The sequence below is a fragment of the Phyllostomus discolor genome, chromosome 14, assembly GCF_004126475.2.
Source record: "Phyllostomus discolor isolate MPI-MPIP mPhyDis1 chromosome 14, mPhyDis1.pri.v3, whole genome shotgun sequence".
Taxonomy (NCBI): domain Eukaryota; kingdom Metazoa; phylum Chordata; class Mammalia; order Chiroptera; family Phyllostomidae; genus Phyllostomus; species Phyllostomus discolor.
In genome coordinates this window covers 21,170,809-21,197,544 of record NC_040916.2, presented here as the reverse complement: position 1 = coordinate 21,197,544, position 26,736 = coordinate 21,170,809, and the positions used below count along the sequence as shown (strand labels likewise).

Genomic DNA, 26,736 nt, shown 5'->3' with positions numbered 1-26,736 from the left:
TGGTAGTCTCCAAAATTTGATACAAAAGAATCATTGAGTAGAAAATGAACATTTTGTTACTTTTTCTTTGCAGTAAGTTAACGTTTGAAATCTTTTCCATTGAAATGTAACATAACTATATATTACATATGGAATAAAATATAGGAAACTGGATTGGAAGGATATAAAAGGCATCAAGACTCTGGGGTCATGAAAGCACAAGAATGAGGCTGGAGATGGTCCCAGAATCCAGGATGTCCCAATAGCCTTTTACACCAGTTTCTCTATTTTTGGTATTTTGCATAATATATGGATTCTTTATTCAAATGAGGGGGGGTTCTCAGTCAGTCCCACTTTCCTTTCAGCTCCTGCCTTTCCCTTGCTGAGGACATAGTACACATTCTCTACCATTTATTTTTGTGAATTGTTTCATTTTCCTACACGGTTTCTCTAATGAAAACAGGTTCTGGGATAAAGGAGTTGATCAGCGCAAACAGTGCTGATTGACTGCACAAGAAACATTAGTAAGCAGCCTCACTCCTCTTTAAACACTGACCAATTAGATGTTTCCGTAACTCCACGTATTATGCATAGTACACTATAAATGTAAATGTAATGCTTGTTAAGAAAAGTGCAATTTATTGTACATTGTTCCAACAAATGTTTACTTTTATAATCGTTATGAACTTGAATTGGATTAGTATCTTGTTTTCACGTGTGAATGAAGCCTTGTGAGATAAACAAATGCAACCAAGAAGGTGACAAGGTGACTGTTCTTGTGAGCCAGTGACGTTTTCAATGCTTTGTGTTGCCCCTCTTTGCCCCTTTAAGCAGTAATAAACATTTGTTCTCCAGTCCATATACGTCTTCTCGATTTCTTTCTGGCTGATTCTATTCTGAGCCGTTTGAACCCCATGTTTCTGTAACACTTCCTATCTGACACCGGACTCCAGGCAGCGCGGGAAGAAAACCGGCGCAGGAGCTCGTGGCCCCCGCTCCCTGCAGAACGGCGCCCTCCACAGCCCCGCTGCCAGACGCCCCATCTTCCTCTCCAGAGCCCTCGGTTGCAAGTAACAGAAACTCTCAAACTAGATCAGCAACAAGACAAATTAACTAAAAGGAAACAGGGAGGGTTTTGTCAAAGACACCCAATGCCAAACAGGGCCCGAACAGGCACTGGGACGAGGGGCTGGAAGGCCATCGGAACCCGAGCGGCTGTTCTCATCGTCGCTCTTCCGCTTGTATCCGCTTGTATTGCTGGGCGATGCTCATCTGTTGCTGCTTCTCTGCTTCCCTGCAGAGAAAAACAAGCTTTCCCTGCTTCCAAGCGATTCACTTTCACACCTACATTTCCTCTGTTCAAGGGGCAGCAGAGGTGGATGAGCATCCCAGTGCTCCAATTTCAAAGTCTTGCAAAAATCTGACAGGTCAGTTCTGCGTTTCAGTGCAACAGGTAACTCTAAAGGTGACATAGTTTGTTACGCTGTGGGACACTAATCAGTTTGTACCTAACTGTGCAACCTTACACTAACATCCCACGGGCAAGTTGCCTAATAAGTCTCCCGCTGTGCAAATGCACTTTGATAGTTTGAACATACTATTGGTCTCCTCATAACGAAGATTGGTCACATGTTCATTTCTATTTGCATGAGTCTTGATTTCAGCTTTTTGAAATAATACTTTAACACAACTATTTTTAGGTTTTTTTGAGGATGTATTTATTGACAAACAGACACGATAGGAGGCCAACGTATCGCCTCCCACCTGCGCTACAGCAGGAACACGGCTGCAACCTACAGGTGATCAGACCGCGACCTTTCCGTTACTGGTGGCGCCGTCACGTGGCCAAAGGCAACCCTACGCGTCGCTGAAGCTAAATCGTGATGACGTATCGCGATAGCAGAACCCACTGAAAATCAAACTGTTGTCTTCAGGGTCCTCCCTACTTTACGTCTTCGCTCTTTCCCATTTTAAAAACGTATACAGGCCGCCCCTTCTCCTTTCGTCCTTCTCCCGCACACAATCACTGATTAGCCTTAGGCAAGATGGCTGCAGGGCCGGCCCTTCTGCTAAACGGGGCGGAAGTAGCCGACTCTGTAGTCCACTTCCGACTTGGATCCGGAAAACCGGTACGTCGCTTCCGGGGTTCCGGAAAGCCCGCAAAGGCAGCGGCTCCGAGTTGCGACTGCGCAGCCGGAGCAAACGACGTCAAAGCGTAAGCCGACTGTGGTCGGCGCGGAGAGGAAGTGGCGTCATTTCTCTCGCGAGAGTTGAGCGTTGCTAGAAGGCTCGGCGAGCGGGGCGGGACCGGGGAGGCGGCTGGCGCTGGGGGACGGGGCTGTGACGCTAAACTCGCGAAGGTTCTAGAGGCGCCGCGCACGGTAGGCGGGCCGCGGTGTCGCGCAGGGCAGGCGGTGCGCTCGGGCCGCGGGCGCTGCGAGTCGTGCGGGTCCTGCGCATCGAGCGGCGCGACGTTTCCGGTTTGTTCCCCCCGCGGGGCTGCATCTCGTGCCTTGCCCGGCCCGGCCCGACCCGACCATGGCTTCAGCTGTGGAGGAGGTAAGGGTCCCGCCTCGTCTGCCTCTGTCGGCCTTGCGGGAGCTCCTCGCCGCGGTTCGCGCGCGGTCCGCCCTGCGGCCGCCTCCCTCCGTTGTCGCTCCCCGCGCTCGCCGGGGCTCGCACCCGCGCCCCTGCAGCGGCCCTGCTGCTGAACTGCCCCCGGCGGGCGCCGGCTTCCGCGGGAAAGTTGCCGATCGCCGCCGCCGCCCGGCCCCGCCGGGGGTCCCGCCCGGCGCGCGGTGCGGCTGAGCGGGGTGTGTCGGGGTTTGGTGGTGCGGACGGCAGACCGAGCGAGCCGGTCACCTTCCCGCGCCCGTCGTACTGGCCCGGGGACGTGAGGTTTCGTTCGCGTGGGACTGATGGCAAACCCCGAGTGTCACTGCAGGGTGGAGGGGGGCGGGCAGCCGAGAAGCCTTGGGTCTCAGCACTTCATTCTCTCAGGCGTGTTTTCTCCGCACACGCGAGTAGCCGCGGGGTTTGGGACACGTTGTTGGGTTTCTCTGGGCCACAGGAGCACCCGTGCCGTGGGGTTAAGGGCGCCAAGTATCGGTTCTTTGTATAACAGTGCCTGGCGGACCGCAGTCTGCTCTATGCGTTGAAAAAAATTGGGAAGTTGGTTTACCCAGCGGTGGGCATGGCCTTTTTTCTCTTGTGAGAGCTCTAATCTCTGAACAGGGGCGGCTTGACTCTGGGGTACTTGGGCGGTTGCGCCCTGGGCGTGACAGTGCCTGGTCGCTCTTTCCCTGGTCTAAGCGGAATGTCGGCATCCCTGGAAGTCTGTTCCCCGGTGTGGCCGCGGCTGGGGACTCTCAGGTGGGACTTTCTAAGTCTCATGACCTGCTTTAAGTGGGAAGCAGAGGTGTGCATGTGTAAAGTCTCGGACTGGGTGACTTGCCACCCGAGGCCCACGGTGCCGCGGGCCGAGGAGATGATCCCTGCGGTGACTCCGCGGCCCTTCATCCTCCGCAGTGAGTAGGAACTTGCCAGTGCAGGTACTTAAATCCACATTGAGGGACGCTGCTGGGTGTTTGTTTTGTTGGAGATAAAATTCAGTTTCTGACCCACGGAAAGTGTATACAAGTCAGTGCGTTTTAGTATGTTCAGCTGTTCAGCGATCACCACCAGTTCCGGAACATTTTCATCAGCCCCCAGAGAAACCCCTTGGGGGTCTATTGAAAAGCCTCCGCCCGCGCTTGCGCCTCCCCCGGCAGCCGCAGCCCACGCTGTCTCTGCGCGTCTGTCGTGCAAACGGAAGCCCACGCTAGGTGGCCTCTGCTTTTTGGCTCCTTTTCACTTAGCGCGATGTCTCCAAGTCCATCCGTGGTGTGGCGTGTGCTCCTTTCTGTGGCGGAAGAGTATTCCACCGCATGGACACACCACACTTCGTTCTCTGTCATCCTCTGGCGGACATCTGGGTTTTTCCCCTTTTGGCTGTCACGGACAGTGCTGTCCTGAACACTTATGTGCGGCTTTTTGCGTGGGCCAGGTGTGCAGTGTCCTGGGGTTCGCACTGGGAGTGGGACGGCGGCGTCCCCTGGCACTGACTCAGAGAGACGCCTGGCTCCTTCTGCAGTGGCGGCCAGTCTCACATGTCCACGCGCGAGTCTGTAGCCCCCCCGCCTCCCCCCCCCCAGTTCTGTCCGGATGTTTTTGTTGTCATCGGTCAGCCGTCCTAGTGGGTGTGAAGTGGCGTCTCACTGGGGCACGATGAGCGTTCCTAGGTGCCTGGTGAGCGAAGCTGGCGTCCCCCCCTCTGCCCGGGATGTGGCCATTTGTGTCTTTCTGGAGCGATGCTTTGGGGCACTTTTATTTTAATGCCGCCTCCTGTGAAACTTGGAACTGCGTTAGAAGGTACGTTTGAGTGAGTTCAGGGATGGGGTGATTTTTCGTAAGGAAAACAAGTGGAGGCCTAGATGGATTAGGTGAGAAACTGCTGTTGAAGCACAGAAGGGGTTGCTGCTCCGGTTTTCAGGTCCCCACGGAGCAGAAGCACCGGGGACCACCCGACACGGGCCTGCGTGAGCTGCTGGGGACCCACCCTGTCTGCACCGGCCGTCGTGGCACCCACGGGAGCCAGCACTGGCTGTGGAGGGCCGGGGAACCCCTTCATTCTCGGAGTTCGTTCCAGAGTCTGCTAGGAAAAGGATTCCTATCTAGTCAGACTCAGCCCTTACTCTGGGAGCAGACAGGCTAACTTTACATTTCAGCGTCTGTCACGTTGGTGTTAGAACCAGTGTGAAAACTTTAAACCATCTTAATAAAAAAGGTTGCTTTGAACTGAAGCATCCTGGTGCTGGCATCCAAGAAGAGTTTGCAGTTTTTTCTGTCTTAGCAGCAGGAGTTTGGGGTTGTGTAGAGTGCGGACCGGAGACTCGGCACAGTGGGACGTCTCTCACTGTGTCACCGGTCACACAGTGTCACCACTCACAGGCGGGGAAGCCGGGCGTCTGAGTTCAGTGAGATAATGTCAGACTCGGGTACCGGGGAGCGTTCGTTTCCCTGTTACTGCATTTTATAAGGACTTTCAGCCTCTGCTTCAGGTATTACACGGAGTTACTAAGTGTTGGAAGATACGCACTGGGAGCCTTTTATGCGCTCTCAGACCCTATAATAGGAGCATCTTCCTCTCAAACTGCTCGTGCCCAGCCAGAATGTAAAGTTATTGTAAGAAAGTCAAATCCCTTTTTTGGGGGATCACAAAAGTTATCTTGTATTAAAATGTTCTATAATAAAGACCGTTAAACAGTCTACCAAACTGGAAACAGAGGCTCAATTACCTATTGTTAATTCAAGATTGTTAAATTTTCCTTTAAAAGAAAGAAAGCTTGGTTACTTACAGTTAGATAGGCTGGAAGAAAGAATTTGAGTTGCTACCCAACTCTAGAAGATGTAAATGAGTCTCTTAATTCTTAGCTCTTTTTTCAGTAAGCTGAAATGACCAATAGGCACCATGTCAAACTGTTACCTTATTTACTGTAGCTAACTGGTCTTCTGTTGTAACACAGCTACAGAAAGATCTAGAAGAGGTCAAGGTGCTGCTGGAAAAGGCCACGAGAAAGAGAGTGCGTGATGTGCTGACAGCTGAGAAGTCCAAGGTGGAGACGGAAATCAAGAACAAGATGCAGCAGAAAGCACAGAGGAAAGCAGAGGCTCTCGACAGCGAGAAGCCGGCCGCCGTGGTGGCTCCCATCACGACAGGCTACACCGTGAAGATCAGCAATTACGGTAGGACACGCCACCCCGCGCCCCGCTCCTGCCTGCGAGCAGTCCACTCTGTGGTGGGACCAGCTCACAGACTTAGTTGCTGAAGCAGCTTTGAGTGTTTGTTTTGGTGGTTTGATGGGAGAGGTCCCGTCACTTGCTTAATAAGATGCTCTTTAGGAGATAGAAAAGGAAAGGACACATTCCAGCAGCTGATTTAGTTCAACCTTGAGGGGCAACAAGAAGGAACTTAGCATACATGGAACACAGCTTTGTGTTTGGATTTTCTTCCTGTCTTGCATTTCACTTTGCCAAGCAACCACCAGTGTTAACTGAGGCAAGACATCTAGTGAAAGTCAGACATTTCTGAGCATCTGACACGTGCCGCTGTCGCACTTGGACTTGGGGGCACGCAGCGATGGCCAGCACCAGGCCCCGCTCACAGTCTGACGGTCCATTTGCCCCTTCGGACACTTGTGTTGGAGCTCCGCAGAGGGCGGGGCGGCCTCGTGTCTTGTGCTCGCGGGATCTGGCACAGGGTCAGTGCTGGGTTGGCCGAAAAGTTCACTCGTTGTTTTCTGTAAGGTGGCTTTAGTAGCGCTGAGTTGTCTTTTAACTTCACTGGAGACAGTTTTGTTAACTGGTATTTGTGACAGCTGTACATGTGCTTTTTTAATAAGAAAATCGAAATTGGTGAATTTTCGTGTAGCCATTTTAATATTAAAGAGGGAAGAAAATAGGCAGCCTATTCGCATATTGTGCTTTACTATTTCAAGAAAGATGAAAACACAGCTGACATGCAAGGCAAGATTTGTGCAGTGCACAGAGGAGGTGTGCTGTCACTGACCAAATGTGTCAGGGTGGTTTACGTAGTTTCGGGCTGGAGATTTCTCGCTGGACGTCGCTCCACAGTCGGGAAGAACAGTTGGAGTTCATAGCGATCCAATCGCGACATTAATTGAGAACAATCAACATTATATACCACACAGGAGACAGCTGACATACTCAAAATGTCCAGGTCAATAAAGGTATTGGTGAAAGTGAAAAAATGTGTCTTTTACGGGAAAAGCTAAGCGGACTTTCTGGCCAGCCCAGTATCTTGCGTCTTGTCATAGTGAAAGGCAGTGTGTGTGTCGTGCTGAAGAGGCGCACTATGGGAGTGACGCAGTGTCCTTAGTCAGCTGACACAGGAAAGGGGTCTGAAGGGGGGTTTCGGCCCAGGAACCAGGAACCTGCACTCATGTTCAGGGGGAGACTGACTGTGGGAGGGTGGGTGGAGCGAATGGGAATAAACTGGAGGAAGTTCTGCAGGCTTTTTTTTTAAGTTAACACTATTTTATAGGAAGAAACTGAGGAAGTGTTAGGAACATGTATTTCATGTGTACATACTATGTGTACACAATAAACATACATTTGATATACCGTGCTTTGTAGGTGAAGTTTGTGTATTTTTTTTTTATGAGAATTTATTTCACGATAGTTTGTATTTTTGTGTTGACAAATTGACTAGTTTGGAAACTAACACAGTTTCACAGTGTGTGCTGAGCTGGCATCCAGCAGATGTTGGGTTAGTCAGACGGGCAGATGTGGGGGAATCGGACCCTGAGTTCGTACCCCACGTCGTCGGAGAAGGGGGCCGAGGGAGCTGGAACTGGCTGTGTTGGTAGAACCACCACGAGGAGCGGGAGTGATCGTGGGTGAGACGGCGCTGGCGGCAGCCGTCCCGCTCAGCGGGGAAGCGCCAACATTCGGGGTAGGGCCAAGGTATCTTCCTGCGTGGGGAAACGAACTGCTGTTAGAGAACGTCTCTAAGAATCCTCAGATAAAGAAATATTCTTTCCTTGGAGGAATGAAAAGAATGTGGACTTTGTGTTCAGTAAACAGGGGTTTGAGTCCAGTGCCCCTCTGGCTGACGGTCAGATTTTGGGTGGGTTACTCAGCTGCTTTGGAGCTCAGCTTCTGCGTCCAGACAGTGTCTTACATCTTAATTTTTTTCGTGTTTCTACCGCTGGATTTCTGTTTTGCCGAGTTTTACCGTAAGCCACGTGCACCTCTGTTTTAGAGACACCACCGGACTTCACTCACGCCCCCTTTGTGGTTCTCGTCCCCAGGATGGGACCAGTCGGACAAGTTTGTGAAAATCTACGTCACGCTGGCTGGCGTCCACCACGTCCCCGCTGAGAACGTGCAGGTGCACTTCACGGAGAGGTGAGTCCCGCCGCGGGAAGGCGGTCAGAGGTCAGAGGTCACCGTGGCGGGAGCTCTGCTCTCTGCGGTTTCTGCAGCCCGCCCAGCTTCAGACTGCGTGACCCCCCCCCCCCCCCAGCCTGCTTTGGCGGGGTGCGTCTCCTCTGGGGTGGGGGGCCAAGTGCTCTTCCTAAAACCGCGCTGGCGGCTCTCCTCCGCAAGACGAGGCGCACCTTTCGCAGAGCCAGACAGACGGTGTGTTCGCCGCTGTGTTGCAGGTCATTCGATCTCTTGGTCAAGAATCTCAACGGGAAGAATTACTCCATGATTGTGAACAATCTCTTGAAACCCATCTCTGTGGAAGGCAGTTCAAAAAAAGTAAGTTTGCTTTTTTTGTCATGTTGTGAAACCTCATTGAATTGTACCTGGCCGATGTAGAATTGAGATAAACCCGAACTAATTCACCCTCCATAAGAGGGACCAGCAGACGGCAGCATGTTGCACGTATTTTGTAACTGAAGCTCTGCTTGCACACAGCCTCGTGCGTGGGTGTGGGCGCGGCTGCGTCGGGGCTCCGGAGCGGAGTTCAGGGCTGCCGCAGATCTGGTTATCACACAGCCTGAAACATTTCCTCTCTGGCCCTTGACAGAAAGAGTCTGCCAACTCCTGGTCTAGAAAAAGAGAGTATTATAAGAATATTGCATTAAAATCGGGAGAGGAATAAGTTTTTCAAAGGGCACAGAGTGGGCCCCGGCTGGTGTAGCTCAGTGGATTGATCTCCAGCCTGCGAACCAAAGGGTTGCTGGTTGGATTCCCAGTCAGGGCACATGCCGGGGTTGTGGGCCAGGTCCCCAGTGGGGGCTGTGTGAGAGGCAGCCACACATTGATGTTTCTCTCCCTCTCTTTCTCCTTCCCTCCCCCTCTCTAAAAATAAATAAAATAGTAAAATAAAATATTAAATAAATAAATAAATGGTTCAGAGTGGGACTTGAGTTTTAACACTGGTCTTGCCACTTCCTGGTTATGACCTTTTGGCAGTTTCCTTGTTTGTGCAAAGGGGTTAATGGCTCCTTTCACAGAGTTGAAATGAAATGTACGTGAAGTGTTTAGTGGTGGCCCTCGTCAGGAGCTCTGTGTGGTTCTGGTACACGAAAGGACTTAAGTACCTAACCTAGTTGGACTTAGTAGAAGCTATAAAAATAAACTGCCTCGAAAAACCATCCACACTTTCTGCTAATTCAGATAATCTCTCTTTACCTGATTTAAACGAGGTTAGTGCATCTGGTATATAGATGTGCCGTTCTGCCATCTGTGTGTGGATAGAATTGTATAACAGCCTAACGATGGCACTAGAATGTCACGTTATCTGTTAGCTTGTGTCTCGCTGCCCCCTCTCCGCCTGCTAATTCGTGGTGGGAGGGACACTGAAAAGACGCCTGAGACCCTCGTGGATTGTGGTTGGAGGGGCCGCAGGCTCGGCTCCCGTTTCCTCAGCGCCTCCCGGGCTGGCTGCTGGTGCCGCCGTGCGTGCCTGGGTTCGCTGCCTGTCTGGGACCCTCACGCTGTGTCACCTCGTCCTCCCCCAGAATCCAGCCGCTCCTCCTCCCTGCTTTTCACACCCGGGGACCCTCCCATCCTTTCACACCCCAGGACCCTCCTGTCCTTTCACACCCCGGGACCCTCCCGTCCTTTCACACCCCAGGACCCTCCCGTCCTGGAGCTTTCCTGCTGCTCCGCCAGTTGTCTCGAAGGCCCTTCTCCTGCGTCTCGGGGAAGGCGCCCTGAGGGGGGGTCCTCCCCGCTCCCACTGGCGCCCTCTTCGTCTGGAGGACACTTGGTGTTGAAGGTGCTCTGGTAGGACCTGAGGTCTTCCTGCCGCACGAGTGCTTAGGCTCTGGCCTGCCACCTGGGGGCCTTACTGGGACCTCAGACAGGCCCCACACGCGGTGGTGGCGACCAGGGAGGAGCTGTGGTCCTCTGGGTTGCCCGTGCTGGCCTCCGTGTGTGTGAGCTGGGCCTGTGCTGCCTTCTCCTCCAGGTCAAGACGGACACGGTGATTGTCTTATGTAGGAAGAAAGCGGAAAACACACGGTGGGACTACCTGACGCAGGTAGAAAAGGAGTGCAAAGACAAAGAGTAAGTTCAAGTTCACTTTCGTTTCTTTAAGAATTTTAATACATTCTTTGCTGGGGTTATAGACTTTGAATGGCTTGTCTTTGTGGATGACAGAGTTGTGTGGTCTGTGATATGACCACTTACCTGCCAGTGACCACTGGCCGACCAGTCCCCTCACACCTGCTCCAGCTGTCAGAACCCACAGGAACTGTCCGGTGCGTTGCTCCCAGTTGGCTCCCGGTTGGCTCCCGGTGCCGGTCCGCAATGCCGGGCCAGCGGTGCTCCTCTGGTCACACGGCGCCCTGTCCCAGGGAGTCCGCTTCGGTAGTGCCCGCGGGGCCCAGGCGCCCCCGGGGTTCATGCGGGCCACGGGGGTTTCGCCGTCGCTGGTGGGGACGGGGGAGAGGGAATGTTTTTCTACTCAATGGCTCTTCTGAGAAGCGTTTATTCCAAGACCTCCATGTCAGTCACCATGGCTCTGCACCGTCACGCACTGCGAGGAGCGGGCCAGCCGCCGCCTCTCCCGCTCAGAGTCTCCGCGGGGCCGGCGGGCTCCAGTCGGGCACTCTCCGTGGAGCTGATCCGACACCCGCGTGAACGGTGCCTGAGCGCGGGGCCCCGTCTCGCTGTTACTGCGTGTCGCCAGCGTCCAGGGTGTGACCCGGCCCTCGGTAGACGAGGCGAGGGAGGCATTGAAAGGGACCTGGCCCAGGGCGGACGCGGGCCGGACTGGAAGGGGCGCCGACCGCACCGAGGCCGGCTGCTTTACCGCCGGCCCAGACCCCCGTGTCTCGGGCTCCGCGGGGCCTTGCTGACAGGGGATCTGTGTCCGTGTGTGACTGGTGCCCGTGTGTTTCTCTCAGAGTGCTTGTGCAAATAATACGAAGAACATGCTTTTAAAAACTATGACAGTTCAGAACAGTAAATGCTTGCTTATTTTTTCTGCTAAAAGTCACCTAGAACCCTACTGTCCCAAGGTAACCTCCGGCCGTTTTGATGCCCACCTTTTCGTGGGACCAGTGAGAGAATGCGTGTGCGCTGCACCGTGGGTGTCTGCGGGTCCTCCGTGTCCCCCCGTCCCCACCCCTCCACCGCCCGTGACATCGGCAGCCTGATCGGGGTCTCTCCGTGCCCAGTAATGGTGCACAGACAATTTCTCTCAGCAGATGGGGTCGTTTGCGCACACATGCATATTTATCCATTTTTAGATGTGTGTGTATTTTTCACTTGTTTTCTTTTTTAACAGAAAACCTTCCTATGACACGGAAACAGACCCTAGTGAGGGATTAATGAATGTTCTGAAGAAAATCTATGAAGACGGAGACGACGATATGAAGCGAACCATCAATAAAGCCTGGGTGCAGTCCAGGGAGAAGCAAGCCAAAGGAGACACGGAGTTTTGAGGCCGGAAGGCCCCTGGGAACTGACGGGGAAGGGCCGCTGTCCGGTGAGGACGCGCGGGTGAGCTGCACGGAGAAGTGTAACGGGTAACTTGGCAGAGCCGTCTTCTGAGTCAAGGCAGTGAATTCTCCTCCTGGAGGATTTATTTAAATAAAATACGCTTATTAAACACTTCCTCTAAAGATGGTTTCCTTAGTAAACTGGTCATTTTGTTCAAGAAGGAATAACACTGTCGCACGGGAAATGTGGAAAAGCCAGTCTTGCCAGTGAAAGTGCCGTGTAGTGTTTCTGTTCAGCTGAGAGGTAGAAAAGTTACTGCTGCTTAGGTTCCTGACATCAGTTCTCACCAGTGTAAGAATAAGTTTGAAAAAGTAAAACCTGAATTTTTGCATAAAATGCAAATTTGTACCTGTGCTTCCAGGTTGCTGTAGAGACGTCGATCTCTTCTGTGTTCGCAGCTTAAGCGATGCACGCCCTGCCTTACGGCGCCCTGAGGGCCAGTGACGGGGTGCTCCCCCGGGTGTGAATACGTTTGCTGACGGATAAATTGAGACCAAACCTGATCTTGACGAGAACCAACATCTCCGTCTAGTACCAATTAGTGAGTGTCGCCCTGGGTCTGACAGCTTACAAAACAAAGCAGTAACCACTGGCCAAAACCAGTGTAAAAATTCATCTTCTATTTTCAGTAAAGTCAGGTTTTTATTTGGCGACACAGCTTCACTATCAGTCTGTCCAGGAACGGTGAGGTTTTGGGGGGATGATTTGCTTTAGAGGGAATCACTGACCCTAGAACAGGAAGGGGCGCGAGATGCCCATCGTCCCTGCCCTGGGTTGAGATGCAGGGTAGACACACAGAGGAAAGGCCCGGGAGGATTAACCAAAACCGCTGTGACGAGAGTTCGGCACACGTGGTCGAGTCGAATCGGGCAGGTAGCGTTCAGAACGAACGGCCAGCCAGTGTGGGGATAGTCGGTAGTGCTGCTGAGCACACTGTTAACCCCGGTGACCAAGGCTGGGGTGCGGACTCGTGATGCACAGACCGCTGGCACAGGACAGGGGGGCCCGATGCAGAAGTGTTTATTGAGCCTCACTTTATTGCACTTCACAGGTATGTTTTTTACAAATTGAAGGGAAGACCCTCCACCAGCAAAAAGATTACAACTCGCTTTATTGCGATAGGCACTTTATTTCGGTGGGCTGGAACCCAACCTGCAGTATCTCCAAGGTATGCCTGTGATAGCATTTCTAAACAAGTAGAGGTGAGCTTTTGCTAAAATAACCAAAAGTAATAATATATGCATTCCAAACAAATGAAAGATCTAAATATGAAAATGAAGCCATGTGAGCACCAGAAGACATGAATAGAACCCCATTATGACCTAAGGGAGGGAATCCTACACTACATGATTCGGAAACGAGAAATAATAAGGCTAAATAAACATTGGTTAATTCCAACTATGTAATAAATGTTTACGCCGCCAAAAAAACCACACACACATAAGACACATAGGATTCCAAAATTCAGAAGAGTTCACAGAGAAAGAAATATAAGTGGATTTTAATGTGAAAAGATGGTTACCTTGTTTAGAAGAGAAGTAGAAAACTACCTTTCATTGGGAAAACCAGTGGTGTGGCATGCTGATGGTTGAGGGTCGGGGGATTCACACACGGGAGTGGGGGGAAGAGAGAGGGCTAGAACTGGTCGCCGCTGCCGGAGTCACAGGAGCATTGACCATCCGAGTCACGGCTCCTCTGGGCTCCTTCCCGGGAGACGATAACACTGACCGAGACTGGGAACGGCCTTTGCAGAGGATCGGAACCACCCAAACGTCAGTCAGTGGAGGACTGGCTAGGTGAAGTAGGGTGCGTCCGCATGGGGGCGCTCACGGTCACAAGCGGGTGAAGAGCGCTGGGGCCCGGTGTAGCGAGGGAGTGGTCGCCAGGACACAGACGGCGGGGAGGCGGAGTGCAGAGCACCATTCCCGGTGCACTCAACCGCCTGTGTTAGATCGGGTGGGCGTGTGCGTGCACCCACATACAGGTGTTTGCTTGTGTTTCACAAAGCAACTGAAAGGGTAAATCCAAACTAATAGGAACAGTTACAACGGGAAGGAGAGGGGCAGGGTGGGAGCGGTATTTCAGTGAATGTACCTTTTTCTTAAGTTTCCACTGGAGAACCATCTGAAATTTAATTTAGGAGCTAACTTAAAATAACCCTAACATTTGAAAACATACCAAGTTATAAACGTGTTGCTTTCAAGTGACTTTAGAGCACGGCATGTTGACTGTCCATTGGCCAGTGAGATGCTGGGACTATTGTAGGTTGATGTGATCAGGAGCTAAGATTTTTACAAATATAAATTCAATATAAACTTACTGTTTTTGTCTGGGAAAGATGCCCATTTCTTAGCAAGTCCAACCAAAAGGGCCTGAACGTGTGAAGCAACAACAGCCCAGAGTTCAGTACCTCTGAGCGGCACCCGTGGCGCGCAGATGTGGTCCCCACACACCGTTTCCTACTCGGAGCGCCGGGACGCCCGGGGAAAAGAGCCGTCCTCGGGGGCAGGGGACACACAAGGAAGCCTGGGTTCTGTGCGTCAGAACGCGAGGAGAGGTCCAGCCTCCTGCGTCACGGCAGCAGGACGGACGAAGGGCCCAGCAGCGGGGGATCGGGGCAGTGGGTTAACCTGAGCCTCAAATGATGTCCGGAGTGGATGGAAACAGAAAATCTGTTCCAGGTTCCAGTCGGGCATCGCACGACTGGAACCTGGACTCCGAGATGTCGCCCAGACCCATTCTCCCCCTGCCTCCCCAACCCTGTTATCTTCTGGCCAGGGGTTGCTCTGTACCCTGTGTAGTCACCCTCACCAGGAACCCAAAGAGCCTCTTTTTTTTTTTTATTTAAATTTTTTTTTAATTTAGATAAGGAAGAAAAGAGGGAAAAACATGAATCAGTTGCCTCTTGCACAGCCCCAACTGGGAACCTGGCCTGCAACTGAGGCATGTACTCTGCCTGGGAATCGAACCGGCGACCTTTTGGTTTGCAGGCCGGCGTTCAGTCCCCTGAGCCCCACTATTCAGGGCCAGAGAGCCCTTTTACCTCTTAGATATAAGCAGTCTCTAGGTCTTGCCCAATTTTCTTTCCTAAATACTTATATTTGTCCTATGATCTTTGCTAACACTGCTACCTTAGTTCAGGTCATCTACCTGGACAATTAAGACATCCTCCTAACTGGTTATCTTGCTTGTAGCCTTTTCCGTTTTTGGCTGTGTACCACCCATCCGTCAGTTACCTGTAGGGCACACTGGTGGTGTCATTCCTGTGCTTAGAACTCTGCAGTCGCTGTGTTTAAACCAAGCCTCAGCTCCTTGCCACCCGTGACGTCTGCTGTGGGTCGGCCCTGGTCTCGTGCTGTGTCCCTGATGCATGGAAACGACTGCAGTTCCACCATCTGGTGCCTTGATGCCTCTGCTGCCACCGTCCTGTCTGCACCGAGTCCCATCGCTGGCCTCCCGAGGTCTGTGCAGGCGTCGGCCCCGGAACACCTCCCGGGTGCTAGGTGGGTGCCGCCCCACTCCGTGCACGCTCGTGTCCCTGCACCGCTAGCGCGGCTCCTGCCTGAGACAGCCTTTGCTACCCCGCCTCGTTCTGCTACAGGCGACACAAACACGACGACAGAGACTTGACTACGCGACAGAACTGCTCCTCTTCGGATGGGTTTTTCAGGGGCTCCGCTCTAAGGGCCCCCAGAGACGGAACAAGAAAGCGAGTTCCACCGTTTGTTGGCCATCACGCACAGAAGCTGAGGGTCAGGCAATCAGACGCCAGCTCTCCCTCCCCACGTCCCGTTTCTCTAACAAGGCACCCACAGGAGAGCGGGCCGGGGGGCCAGCGCGGCCAGCCCAGCGCTCCGGGTGCGCCAGGGAGCTGGGTTTACGGCACCCCGGACCCTGCGTCAGCAGAGAGTGCCCCTAAGAAGTGCAGGAACCCTGAAAGGCTGCTGGAAGACGAACCTCGAAGGAAAAGGCAAGCACACAGAGCCTGTTTCCACAGAAGATATTTTATTACTCTGCACCATGCATGAGGACAGTGTATTTAATGTAGTCCAACAGGAGAGAGAATTTGCTAACAGGATGGACCATCCACATGTCTTCACTGAAAGTTTAAAAGTAACGGCATCAGGCAGACAGACTCCCATACTGGACGGGAGAAGGGTTTTTGTCTTAGAACGAAGTCTTTTCCCGGGACGCTCCACAGGCTGTGAGCGGGTCACCATATCGCGCGCTGGACCCCGGACATCTGCCCGTGGTCGGCCAGGTGACGGAAGACAATGCGACTGAGCCTCCAGCGCCGCTTCACGCCGCGTGGCCGGGACGTCATCACGCACCGGTTTCTGATCCGGACGGGGCAGCTGTCCCGGGGAAGGGCCGCGATCTCTTCGTCCGCCACGTCCTGAGGGAAGCCACAGCACTGTTAGGTCCCGCGGACGCACCGAGTCTGGATGCTGACCGAGGTCAGTGACTGCAGGAGGAGGGCGACGGGCTGGGCTCACCGACGCAGCCCAAGTGGCCAAGGAGCCTTGGCCACGGTCGGGAACCGCGACCTCAAAGTAGAGACAGACCAGAAAACTGGCAAACGTTTGACGTGGTCCCCGTGTGATTTTTAAAGACTTAACTGAAGGTTAACAAAGGTTCATGAGAATCCACAAGCTGTAAGGGTACAGCTCGGTAACCACAGACAACACGCCCGTGCAACCCAACTAGTCTGGGAAACAGCGTCACCGGCGCCCAGGCTGCACCGGCACCGCCTCTCCAGTCACTGCCTCCCGGCTAACAGCCACCCCGGGTCCTGCCACCCCAGACTAGTTCTTGTCTTGACTGTTGTATCAATGTGAACACAGAGCGCGCATTTTTCACTCACCGTTCGGTTTCTTCCATTCAACAATGTGTTTATGAGGTTTATCCATTCTGCTGCATGTGTCAGAGTTGGGTCACTCTCATTGGTGGAAACTTACCCATTCTGCAGTGGGTGGACAGCTGGTAGTTTCGAGTTTTGAGCTACTATTTATAGGGCTGCTACACAGATCCTTGTGTAAGTCATGTGGGAAGTGTGTGAATGCATTTGTTGTCTTGCCCATGAGATTTTTCCCCAGCCTTACTGAGAGGCAGTTGACACACACACTGTGTGAGCTCACGGTGTGCAGCACGGTGACTCGGTGTGTGCGTGGTCTCGGTGCGTGTGTGCACCATGAAACAATGACCACGGTGAGGTTCCTCACCACCTCCACCACCTCACGTAATTACCTTTCTCATGTGGTGAGAACAGTTAAAACTCACTCCCTCGGTAACTCTGAGGTATACAATGCAGTGCTGGTACCACAGTCACCCTGCCCGCCGTACCTTAGGTCCCCAGAACTCACTCGCAAGTAGACATCTGTCCCCTCGGACCGGCACCTCCCTTTGCCCCCCTCCCAGCCTCTGCTGAGCGCCATTCTGTTTCCGTGATTCTGCTTGTGTAGGTTCCTCATACGGGGGAGGTCACAGAATCTGCCACTCTGTCACTTACTGCGCTTAGCGTAACTGCCCTCGAGGTGCATCCGTGTCACCGCGAAAATCAGGGGTCCCTCTTTGGGAGCACGGTGCCACACTCACTGGTGACACCTGGGCCGCTCCCACGGCTTCACTGCTGTGCACGAGGCTGCAGTGAACTTCGGGCACACGCGTCTCCTCACTGCTAGTGAGTCCGTCTCCTTCAGGTGCACGCTTAGACGTGGGAGTGCTGGATCGCACGTGGGAGCTTAATTTTTTGAGGAGCTTCCATACTGTTTTCCACAGTGGCTGTGTCAGTTTACATTCCTACCAATAATGTATCCATTCTCCATGTATGTCTTTGGAAAAATGCCTGTTCAGGTTGTCCGCCCATGTGGGGAGACTACCTTTTAAGTTTATAGGTGACACAGTATTGTATTGGTTTTAGGTTTACAACAACAGTGATTTGATACCTACGTACCTACAGTGTGATCACCACAGTGAAGTCTAGTACTGTCTGTCGCCACGTCAGGCTGCTGTAATAGTACTGACCGTGTTACCTGCGTCTCTGCCCATCTTGACACTGGATTTCTTTTTGGAATTTTTTTTTTTTTTGCTACCGAGTTGTGTGAGTTCCTGTATTCTTGGACATGAACACCTCATCAGGTGTGCGGTTGGCAAATACCTTCTCCCACTCGCTAGGCTGCCTTTTCACGTCGTTCCTTCGCGGCGCAGAGGTTCTAGTTTGATGTGGTCCCACTGGTTCATTTCAGCTGTTGCTGCTCACACTGTTGGCGTCACACCTGAAAACCGTTGCTGCTCACACTGTTGGCCTCACACATGAAAACCACTGCTGCTCACACTGTTGGTGTCACACCTGAAAACTGTTGCTGCTCACACTGTTGGCGTCACACCTGAAAACCGTTGCTGCTCACACTGTTGGCGTCACACCTGAAAACTGTTGCTGCTCACACTGTTGGCATCACACCTGAAAACTGTTGGTGCTCACACTGTTGGCGTCACACCTGAAAACCGTTGGTGCTCACATGGTTGGCATCACACATGAAAACTATTGTTGGTGCTCGCACGGTTGGCCTCACACCTGAAAACTGTTGCCAAGACCAATGTGAAAGCTTTTTCTTATGTTTTTTCCTAGGAGTTAGGCATTTTCAGGTGTTACTTTTCAGTCTTTAACCCATTTCAAATTCCTTTCTGTGAGTAGTATAAGGGTCCAATGTCATTCTTTTTATAGGAATATCCAGTTTCCCTAATACCATGTAATGAAGAGACCATCCTTTCCCCTACTGAGTATTTTCAGCTCCCCTGTCAAATATTTACTGGGCCTTCATGTGGGAGTTTATTTCCGGACTCGGTCCTGCCCCGTCGGTCCGCATGTGTTTTCTGTGCCAATACTGTGCTACTTGGACTCGTACAGCTCTGTGGTAGAGCTGGAAATCAGGAAGGGCAATGCCTCCTGCCTTGTTCCTTCTCATGACTGCTTTGGCGATTTGGGGTCTTCTGACATTCCAAATGAATTTTAGGGGCACTTTATTATTTATTATTTTTGAGAAATGCCATTGGAATTTTGATAGGGACTGCACAGAACTGGTAGATGGGTTTGCGTAGTACTCCATTGTAACAGTATTCATTCTTCTGGCCCATGAACACAGGATATCTTTTTATTTAGGTCTTCTCAATTTCTTTCATCAGTTTCTTACAGTTTTCAGTGTTTAGATCTTTCACCTTAAATTTTTTTCTGGTATTGCATTGTTTTTCTTTTTTTTTTTTTAATCCTCATCTGAGAATGTTTATTGATTTGAGAGAGAGGAACGGAGACAGAGAGACAGAAACATCAACTGGTTGCCTCCCGCACGTGCCCCAGTTGGGGATCAAACCCACAACTCTAAGTGCGTGCCCTGATCAGGGATTGAACCTGCAACCTGTGGTATGTGGGATAACTGTTTTCTGTATTTCTTTTTCACGTAGTTTGTGGTTAGTATATAGAAATGCATCTGAATTCTTTATGCTGATTTTGTATCCAGCAACTTTACTGAACCCATTGATTAGTTTTAACAGTTTTCTGGTGGAGTCTTTGGGATATAAGATCATATCATCTGCAAACAAAGACAATTTTACTTCTTCCTTTTGATTTGTATGCCTTTTTCTTTTTTGTCTTCCCCGACTGCTCTGGCTAGGACTCCCAGTACTACGCTGAGTAGGAGTGGCGATGGAGGGCACCCTTACCTCCTTCCTGGCCCTAGGGGAAAAGCCCTCAGCCTTCCATGGTTGAGTCTGTCAGCTGTGGGTTTAAGATGCCGAGGTGTGTTCCTTCCATACCCAATCTGTTGAGAGTTTTTAAGATGACAGGGTGTTGAATTTTGTCTGATGCTTTTTGTGCATCTGTTAAGATCCTATAATTTTTATCTTTGGTTCTGTGCATTAATGTGGTGTATCATTTATTCCTCTGAGTGTTGAACCATCCTTGAATCCCAGGGCTGAATCCAACTTGATCATGATGTATGATCTTCTTACTGTGCTGTTGCATTTGTTTTGCTGGTCTTTTCCTGAGAACGTTTGCATCTGTATGCTTCGGTGTCTGGGTAACAACGCCTGCCTGCGAAAACGGATGGGGAAACGTTCCCTCCTCTTCAGTACGCTGGAGGGTGGGAGAGGGTTTGGTGTTCATCCTTCTTTAAGTGCGTGCCAGGTTGTTATGCTTCTAAGAATTCATTCATTTCTTAGGTTATCCAGCATGTCGGCATACAGCTGTGTGTATCACTCTCTGTGATCTTTATGTCCGTGGCACCAGTTGTCCTGTTTCCTCTTTTGTTCTGATTTTATTTATTCGGGTGCTCTCCTTTCTCCTTTGTTAGTCTAGCTAAAGGTTTGTCAGTTTTGTTTTAACCTTTTCAACAAACCAGCCTGTAGTTACATATATCCTTAGTGTTTGCCTGGTCCCTATTTCACTTACTTCTGCTCCTTATTTCCCTTCTTCTGCCAACTTTGGGCTTAGTTTGCTCTTCTTTTTCTGTTTCCAAGAGGTATGTAGTTGGGTTATTTCCCACAGGACTTTGAGTCACGCAAGTGTGAAACTGCTGGGCTGAGGCAGCAGCAGGAGAACTGGGGCGGAGAGGCGGCAGAGGGAGGCAGGGAGGGCAGGACCCCGCGCAGCCTGGGCACCGGCGGCAGGGACTCTGACTGATGCAGGGTGGACCGAGTGGGCGGACGAGGCTCCCACATCTACAGGCCCTTTGTGAGGCACAGAGTGAGCCTGGTCAGGGCAAAAGTGGTGGAGGGGAGGAAAATGGCACTTACTGCAGTAGCTTGCACTACGGTTTTGCCAGCTGAAGTTCATTCTTACGTATGTGCCTAAGTTGTAGGTATGTGTGCCTGTGTATTCTATTCACTGCTATCTGACAAGCATGATTGACCTTGTGCTAGAAGCACAACAATTACTCTGACGTATAAAAAGTACATAAATTAGCCCCGGCCGGTGTGGCTCAACTGGTCATCCTGTACACCAGACGGCTGGGGTATCAAGTCCCGTCCAGGGAACACACCTAGGTTGTGGGTGGGATCCCTGGCTGGGGTGTGTACAAGAGGCAACCAAAAGATGTTTCTCTCTCTTTCTCCCTTCATCTCTCTATAAAATCAATAAACATATTTTAAGTACATAAATAAGAAAATTCACATGAAAGCCACTAAATTAGCATAAACTGTTAAGCATTAAGGACAGTTTCTGGCCCTGGCCAGTGCGGATCAGTTGGCTGGAATGTTGTCCCCTGCCCCAAAATCCCAGGGGTTCAGTTCCTGGTCAGGGCACGTCCCTAGGCTGCAGGTTCAGTTCCTGGGCAGGGTGTGCATGGAAGACAACCAACCAGTGCTTCTCACATCAGTGTTTCTCTCTCTCTCTCTCTCTAAATTCAATAAACATACTTCAAAAAATTTAAAAAAAAGAATAGTTCCTGATGTCCAATACTTTGTAAATATGTTGCTGTTATAAAATACTGACAGAATTCTACAAAAGGACGCAACGAGGTCAGCGACCGGCAGACAGCTAAGCGTCACAGGAGGAACTGGAGGGGAGAGAGGACCAGGTCGGGAGCATGAAGCGGGGTCACGGAGACAGACCCTGAAGACCGGCTGCGCACTGCGTACTTGCGCATGTGCACAGCAGTGCGCCCGCAGACCCTGGGGAGCCGGGGGCTCATCGTAACCTGCTAACCTGAAGGATTCTGGGCAGGATGGTGTTCTTCCTGAGCGAGTTGATCCGTAGCCTCTCGTCTGCATACTCGTAGGCCATTTTCCGTCTCTTCACGTCACGCAGCATTCTCCAGTCCACGTAGTAACCTCGAACCTGACCGGAGGCGGATGCAGGGACCATCTGAAAGAGAGGAGGAGCGACCGAAGGACAGTCAGACCGGGCTCTCCCGGCGTCCCCACCCTGCGGCCCCTTGCAGTCACTGCTTGTGACCAACTATTTTTTGTAGTAATTCGGAATCACTTTAACAATTTTAAATAACAGATACCTTCATTCCAAATAAATAACTTTTGGAGATGTACATTAAGCCTAAATGGTGGCAACCAATACAATGCCAGTAATGTGTGCACTGGAAGGTGGAATATTTTCTGAGATTTTTAATGTAATGCTGTTTGATCTTTACTCTATAGTTACATGGTTCAACATTTTAAAAAAGCATGAAAAGAGTCCTGGCTGGTGTGGTTCAGTGCCCTGAACACCAGACTGCAAACCAAAGGGTCACTGGTTCTATTCCCAGTCAGGGCACATGCCTGGGTTTCGGGCCATGTCCCCAGTAGGGGGTGCTCCTTCTCCCTCCCTTCCCCTCTCTAAAAATAAATAAAATCTTTACCAAAAAGGCAGTAAAAAAAAGGGTGGAGTCTCCCTCCCACCTCACCTGCTCAGTGACCACGCCCTACCTCCAACTGTATCCACTGTTACTAGTCTCTCCCAAAACTTTTGTCTACACAGACAGATGCATACCCTCTCTCTCCCGTGTCCCTTCCCTTCCCTTCCCCCTTTGACTGCGCTTAACAGTGTATCTTGGGGATCTTCCCATACCCAAGCGCCTTCTGGTCTCCTCCACTCTGTGCATGTGCCGGGGTTGGGACATGCTGCCCCAGAATGTGGCGCCTTGGCGTACTGATCTTTGAAGCAAAAGAAGTGTGAACAATGCCAAGTGCACAAGGGCCTCTCTGACCTTCCCCTGAAGCCAGAAGACCCTCGCATGAAGGAGGTATGTTGGGGGCAGGGGTGAAGAGCACCCTCACCTATGAACTGAGAACCATCTGAACAGAGAGGCCTTGCTGTTCTCCTAGTCCACACTTAGCTCGTACCCTTCGTCCTGTGACGCGTTGCCTCGACTCCCCACTCTGCACCAAACCCAGCACAAAAACACTCGGGTTGGACCATTTCCTTAGGTCTTCAATTCCTTATGGAGGCTCCCATATCAGGTAAAACTTACACATTTGTAAGCTTTTCTCATGTTAATCTGTCTTTTGCTGGGGGCCCCAGCTAAGAACTAGGAAGGGTCAGAAGTCTTCAGGGAAATTATTTCTTTCTCCCCGCAGATGCATCATAATTTATTTAACCTGTGACCTATTATTGGACAGCTAGACCACACCTCACCATTTATCACTGAAAAAATGCTGCAGGGAATAACCTCCTATACAAATCATCTCATGTGTGATCCTATGTACCAGCAGGGTAAATTCTAGGAAGCAGAACTGCAGGGTCAAAGGGTACTTTGGAATGATCGCTGACCGAATATCTCTTAGCATGAGCTGTCCAGAAACGACCCAGCAGGCTCCTTATTATCGCCTGTTTACATGGTGATCGTCTACAGTTCTGACCGACAGGACAGGCACAGAATAAAGGCCACTAAAAACTCAAATATCTCCCAAACCAGAGCAAACAGTACAGCTGATTAAGTTGCAGCTACAGAAAATGATGATGGCTTCCTATAACAGCTGTTTACAGAAGAAATACATGAGGTCTGTCTGGAAAAAGTCCAGCCATTGTTAATGTAACAACGGTTTTACGTGACATCGATGTGACCTGGCAGCCAAGGCAAGTGGACTGGAATGCGCATGTGTGAACAATGACGACTTCACTGTACTAGTCAGTGGGGGTGATGGATGCCTTTAGGTGAGCGTGTGTACTGTGTGGCCGTCACATTCAAAATGACTGAGCAAGTAGAGCAACAAATCCATATCAAATTTTGCACTAAGCGTTAACATTCCTTCACGGGAGCTATTCAGATGACTCAGAAGGCTGCAGCTATGGGCACCTGGTGGCTGGCAGCTTCATCATGTCTCGTGCAGAGATTTTTGGTGAAATACCAAATCATCCAGTGACTCAGCCCCCAACAGCCCAAATTTGGAGCACTATGACTTTCCAAAACTAAAATCACCCTGAAAAGGAAAAAATTTCAGACTATTGATGGGATTCAGGAAAATACAATGGGGCAGCTGATGGCGACTGGGAGAACTGTGTGAGGTCCCAAGGTGCCTACTTTGAAGAGGACTGAGATATTGTCCTATGTACAATGTGTCTTGTGTCTTCTTCAATAAATGTCTCTTCTTCCTATTACATGGCTGGATACCTTCTGGACAGGCCTTGTATATACAGCATTATACAGAATATAAAACTGAAAATGAGAATACTATACTAGAAAGCCAACAGTTTTCCAGTCTATTCACAGAAGAAAACTCAGTATTTCCAATGCTAAAGTCTCAGGGGAAATACAACAAATCTATAATCGCCTTTTGGAAATGAGGCGGCGGACTGGACATTCAGCACTGATTTGACCCATGACTGGGTCAAATGAACACTGTGGCCCCTGTGGCTGGAAATAGGGGGGCTTCATGAAGGCTTTGAAAGACTGACAGAATTTTAATTTTTCTTTTTATTCTCACCCAAGGAAATTCTTTTCATTGCTTGGAGAGAGAGAGGGAGGGAGGGAGAAGCATTGATTGGTTGCCTGTCATAAATGCCCAGACGGGGGATCAAACTCATAACCTTTCAATTACTAGGGGATGCCCCAGCCCACAGAGCCACACCCGCCAGGGCTGAGCTGACAGAATTTTGATACGGTTATGGGTTGGGGAAGGGGAGAGAAGGTGAAGCCTGTCCAAATCAGACAAGGAGATGAGGACATATTCATGAAGACCAGGCGTGGTCGTTCCAGCTAAAAGGATCTAGGATGAGGGGCGGGGCAGGGTCTGCTCTTACCTTTTCCAGGGAGACAGAGAAAACAGAATTCAACCTTTTGTCCTTCTATTCCTTTTCAAACTATTCCTAACCAACTTCCTCTCTACTATTTCCTATCTGGTTTTTATGTATTTAAAAAAAAATCTTTCATTCTTTATATATCTTTTTTTCTGACTATAAAAGTAATACACTTTTTAAAAATGTATTAGTCTATATTCTGTGGGTGTTTTATGTCCTTTGCCCACATTTACATGGTATTTCCTTACCAGTTATAGAAGTGCTCTATAGATTAAGATCACCTCTATTCTGTTCTGCCCACGTCCCGTTCTGCCCCGTCTCACCCCTCTTCACCTCTTAAAACCCGTCCGCTGGGCTCTCTCCAACTAAGGGGCTACCGTCACCTAAATCTCAATCCTCAGTTTCTCCTCTTAGCGACTCCTTCAGATTTCTGCTCTGAGTCTTGAATTCCTCCTGATAGCTCCCTCTGTAGCTCTTTCTCCTCCCTCCACTGGGGGAGAAAAATTAACTTCATCTTTTAAAACTTTTTAAATGTGCTACTAGAAAACTTTAAGTTCTATATGTGGTGGGCATTGTATTTCTGCTGGACAAGGCTACGACAGACGAAGGGATGGTCCACGTTCCTAAGACCAAACATCATACCTGAGACCCATCACCTCTGGCCTACACAGGGGTACAGGGCCAGCGGGTCTCTCTCTCTCTCTCTCTTTTTTTTTTTTTTGCCACTCGACAGGATCTTGCCCTTTACCACAAAAACACGCAGTTGCTTCTGTCATGTGAAAAACACACAAAACACCCACTCTTAACTCATCATTCCTCCAGCTATTGAACCAGTTTTCTGCCCCTCTTGGCAGCAAAACGTCTTCGGAGGCTTGTTTCCACCCCCTGGTGTCCGATTTCTTTCCTCCCGTTCTCTCCGGAACGCTGTCGCCCAGCCACCTCCACACGCCACACCGAGGGCCCGTTCTCAGCGCCCCTCTAAGGGACCTGTCAGCCTCGAGCGGTCTACCACTCCCCGCTCCTCGACACTGTCGCCGCCTGCTCCCCGGCCGCACGCTCCTGGGTTTGCTCCTCCCTCGCTGAGCCCCCTTCAAGTCCCCTTTGCTTATCCCTCAGCGTGGGAGTCCCTGGGGCCCATCCTCGGACCCCTTCTCTTCTCCACCGACACTGCCTTGTAAACAGAAGCCAGTTTTACGGGGACGGACACCAAAGGTGCATCAGCAGCTCGGGCCTCCCCAGAATCAAGCCGGAGGAGGGAGAACCCCTGGGGCGGGTCCGCACTGGGTTCTACAGGTGGCAGAGCAGGGGCGGGGGGCGCAAGTTTGGAGGTTCCGGAGGGCAGGGGAGGGGTAGGGGTTAAGGCGCGGGCCTGACCTGCCGGACGCTCCGCAGCAGCGAGCCTAGCATGGAGGCCGCCATGTTGTCCGCCGCAAAGTCAAACCGCTGCAACTTTATTGACTCTGCCCAATACAGAGACGCTCGAGGGGCGGGGCCTGGGCCGCAGGGGAGAGGCGGGGCGGGGGCGGGGCTCCAGCCCACCGGAAGGAGAGGTTATTTATTGGCGTTCTCGTGGTAATTAACGGAACTCGGGCAAATTTCAAAGCTGGGAGCGCAGCTTTGATGCTGATGGGCAGTCTGGCGCTCCTTGCTCGCCGCTCCCCTTCCTCTGGCTTTCCCTGCCCGCTGAGGCTACCTGCGTCCCTACCTACGCCCCTTCCTCCGCCCCCCTCCCCCCAGGTGGTCGTTGCCAAAGTCTCTGCCCCTGAGTCCTCCTCCGTCTTACTCAACCTGTTCCTCCCCTTAGGTTCTGCGTGCAGTTTAGGGGGGTACTTGCCAGACACCGACAGTTATTGCCAATCCCCTGTATCATCCCGCTGTAGATGTTGCAAATCAGCTTTCTGCCTCAATGGTGATACTGATCGTGTTGATGGTGGCGATGATACAGTACCCGTTTATGTCTGTTGTGTACACAAACACGTATTCTGTACTGGAAGGGGGGCATTGCCGTTTAAAAGTTGCCGATTCAGTCTGCAGTGCAGGGAACTTTCAGGTCATCTTACTCATTTTAAGTGCTCAGTTCAGTGGTATTAAGGACATTCACACTGTTTTACAGCCGCAACCACCACCCATATCCGGAACTTTTTATCTTCCCACACCCAAACTAGGTGCCCACTGGGCGAGGGCTTCCCATTGCCTGGCAACCCCGGCCCTGGCGCCACTGCTCAGCTTCGGTCTCGTGAATCGGACTCCTCTTCGTAGCTCGTATAGGTGGAGTGACACACCTGTTTTTTGATGCCTGGCTTCTTTCACTGAACGTGTCTTCGACCTTCATTGAAGTGGTAGCATGTATCAGTGCTTCGCTCCTCCTCGTGGCTGAATAATAAATACCCCGTTGTATGGACATACCACAACCTCTTTATCCCTTCATCTGTAGGTGGACATTGGCTTTTCGTCTACCTTTTGACTACTGTGAATAAGGCTACTGTGAACACGTGTGTTCCATACCTTAAACA

At 51.1% G+C, this 26,736-nt stretch overlaps 2 protein-coding genes across 2 annotated transcripts; one reads left to right on the top strand and one right to left on the bottom strand.

Annotated features, from left to right (window-relative positions):
• Positions 1-2,284: 2,284 nt before the first annotated feature.
• Positions 2,285-11,805, top strand: LOC114511981 (calcyclin binding protein). Its single transcript, XM_028530843.2, has 6 exons — positions 2,285-2,538; positions 5,544-5,763; positions 7,851-7,947; positions 8,205-8,304; positions 9,965-10,062; positions 11,288-11,805. Exons 1-6 carry the CDS (start codon positions 2,518-2,520, stop codon positions 11,442-11,444), a joined length of 693 nt encoding a protein of 230 aa, XP_028386644.1. The 5' UTR covers positions 2,285-2,517; the 3' UTR covers positions 11,445-11,805.
• A 3,682-nt stretch (positions 11,806-15,487) lies between these two features.
• Positions 15,488-25,703, bottom strand: MRPS14 (mitochondrial ribosomal protein S14). The gene is made up of 3 exons (XM_028531066.2): positions 25,598-25,703; positions 21,200-21,358; positions 15,488-15,898 (listed from the first exon to the last, which is right to left on the bottom strand). The coding sequence occupies exons 1-3, from the start codon at positions 25,640-25,642 to the stop codon at positions 15,716-15,718; spliced, it is 387 nt and encodes a 128-aa protein (XP_028386867.1). The 5' UTR covers positions 25,643-25,703; the 3' UTR covers positions 15,488-15,715.
• Positions 25,704-26,736: the final 1,033 nt, after the last annotated feature.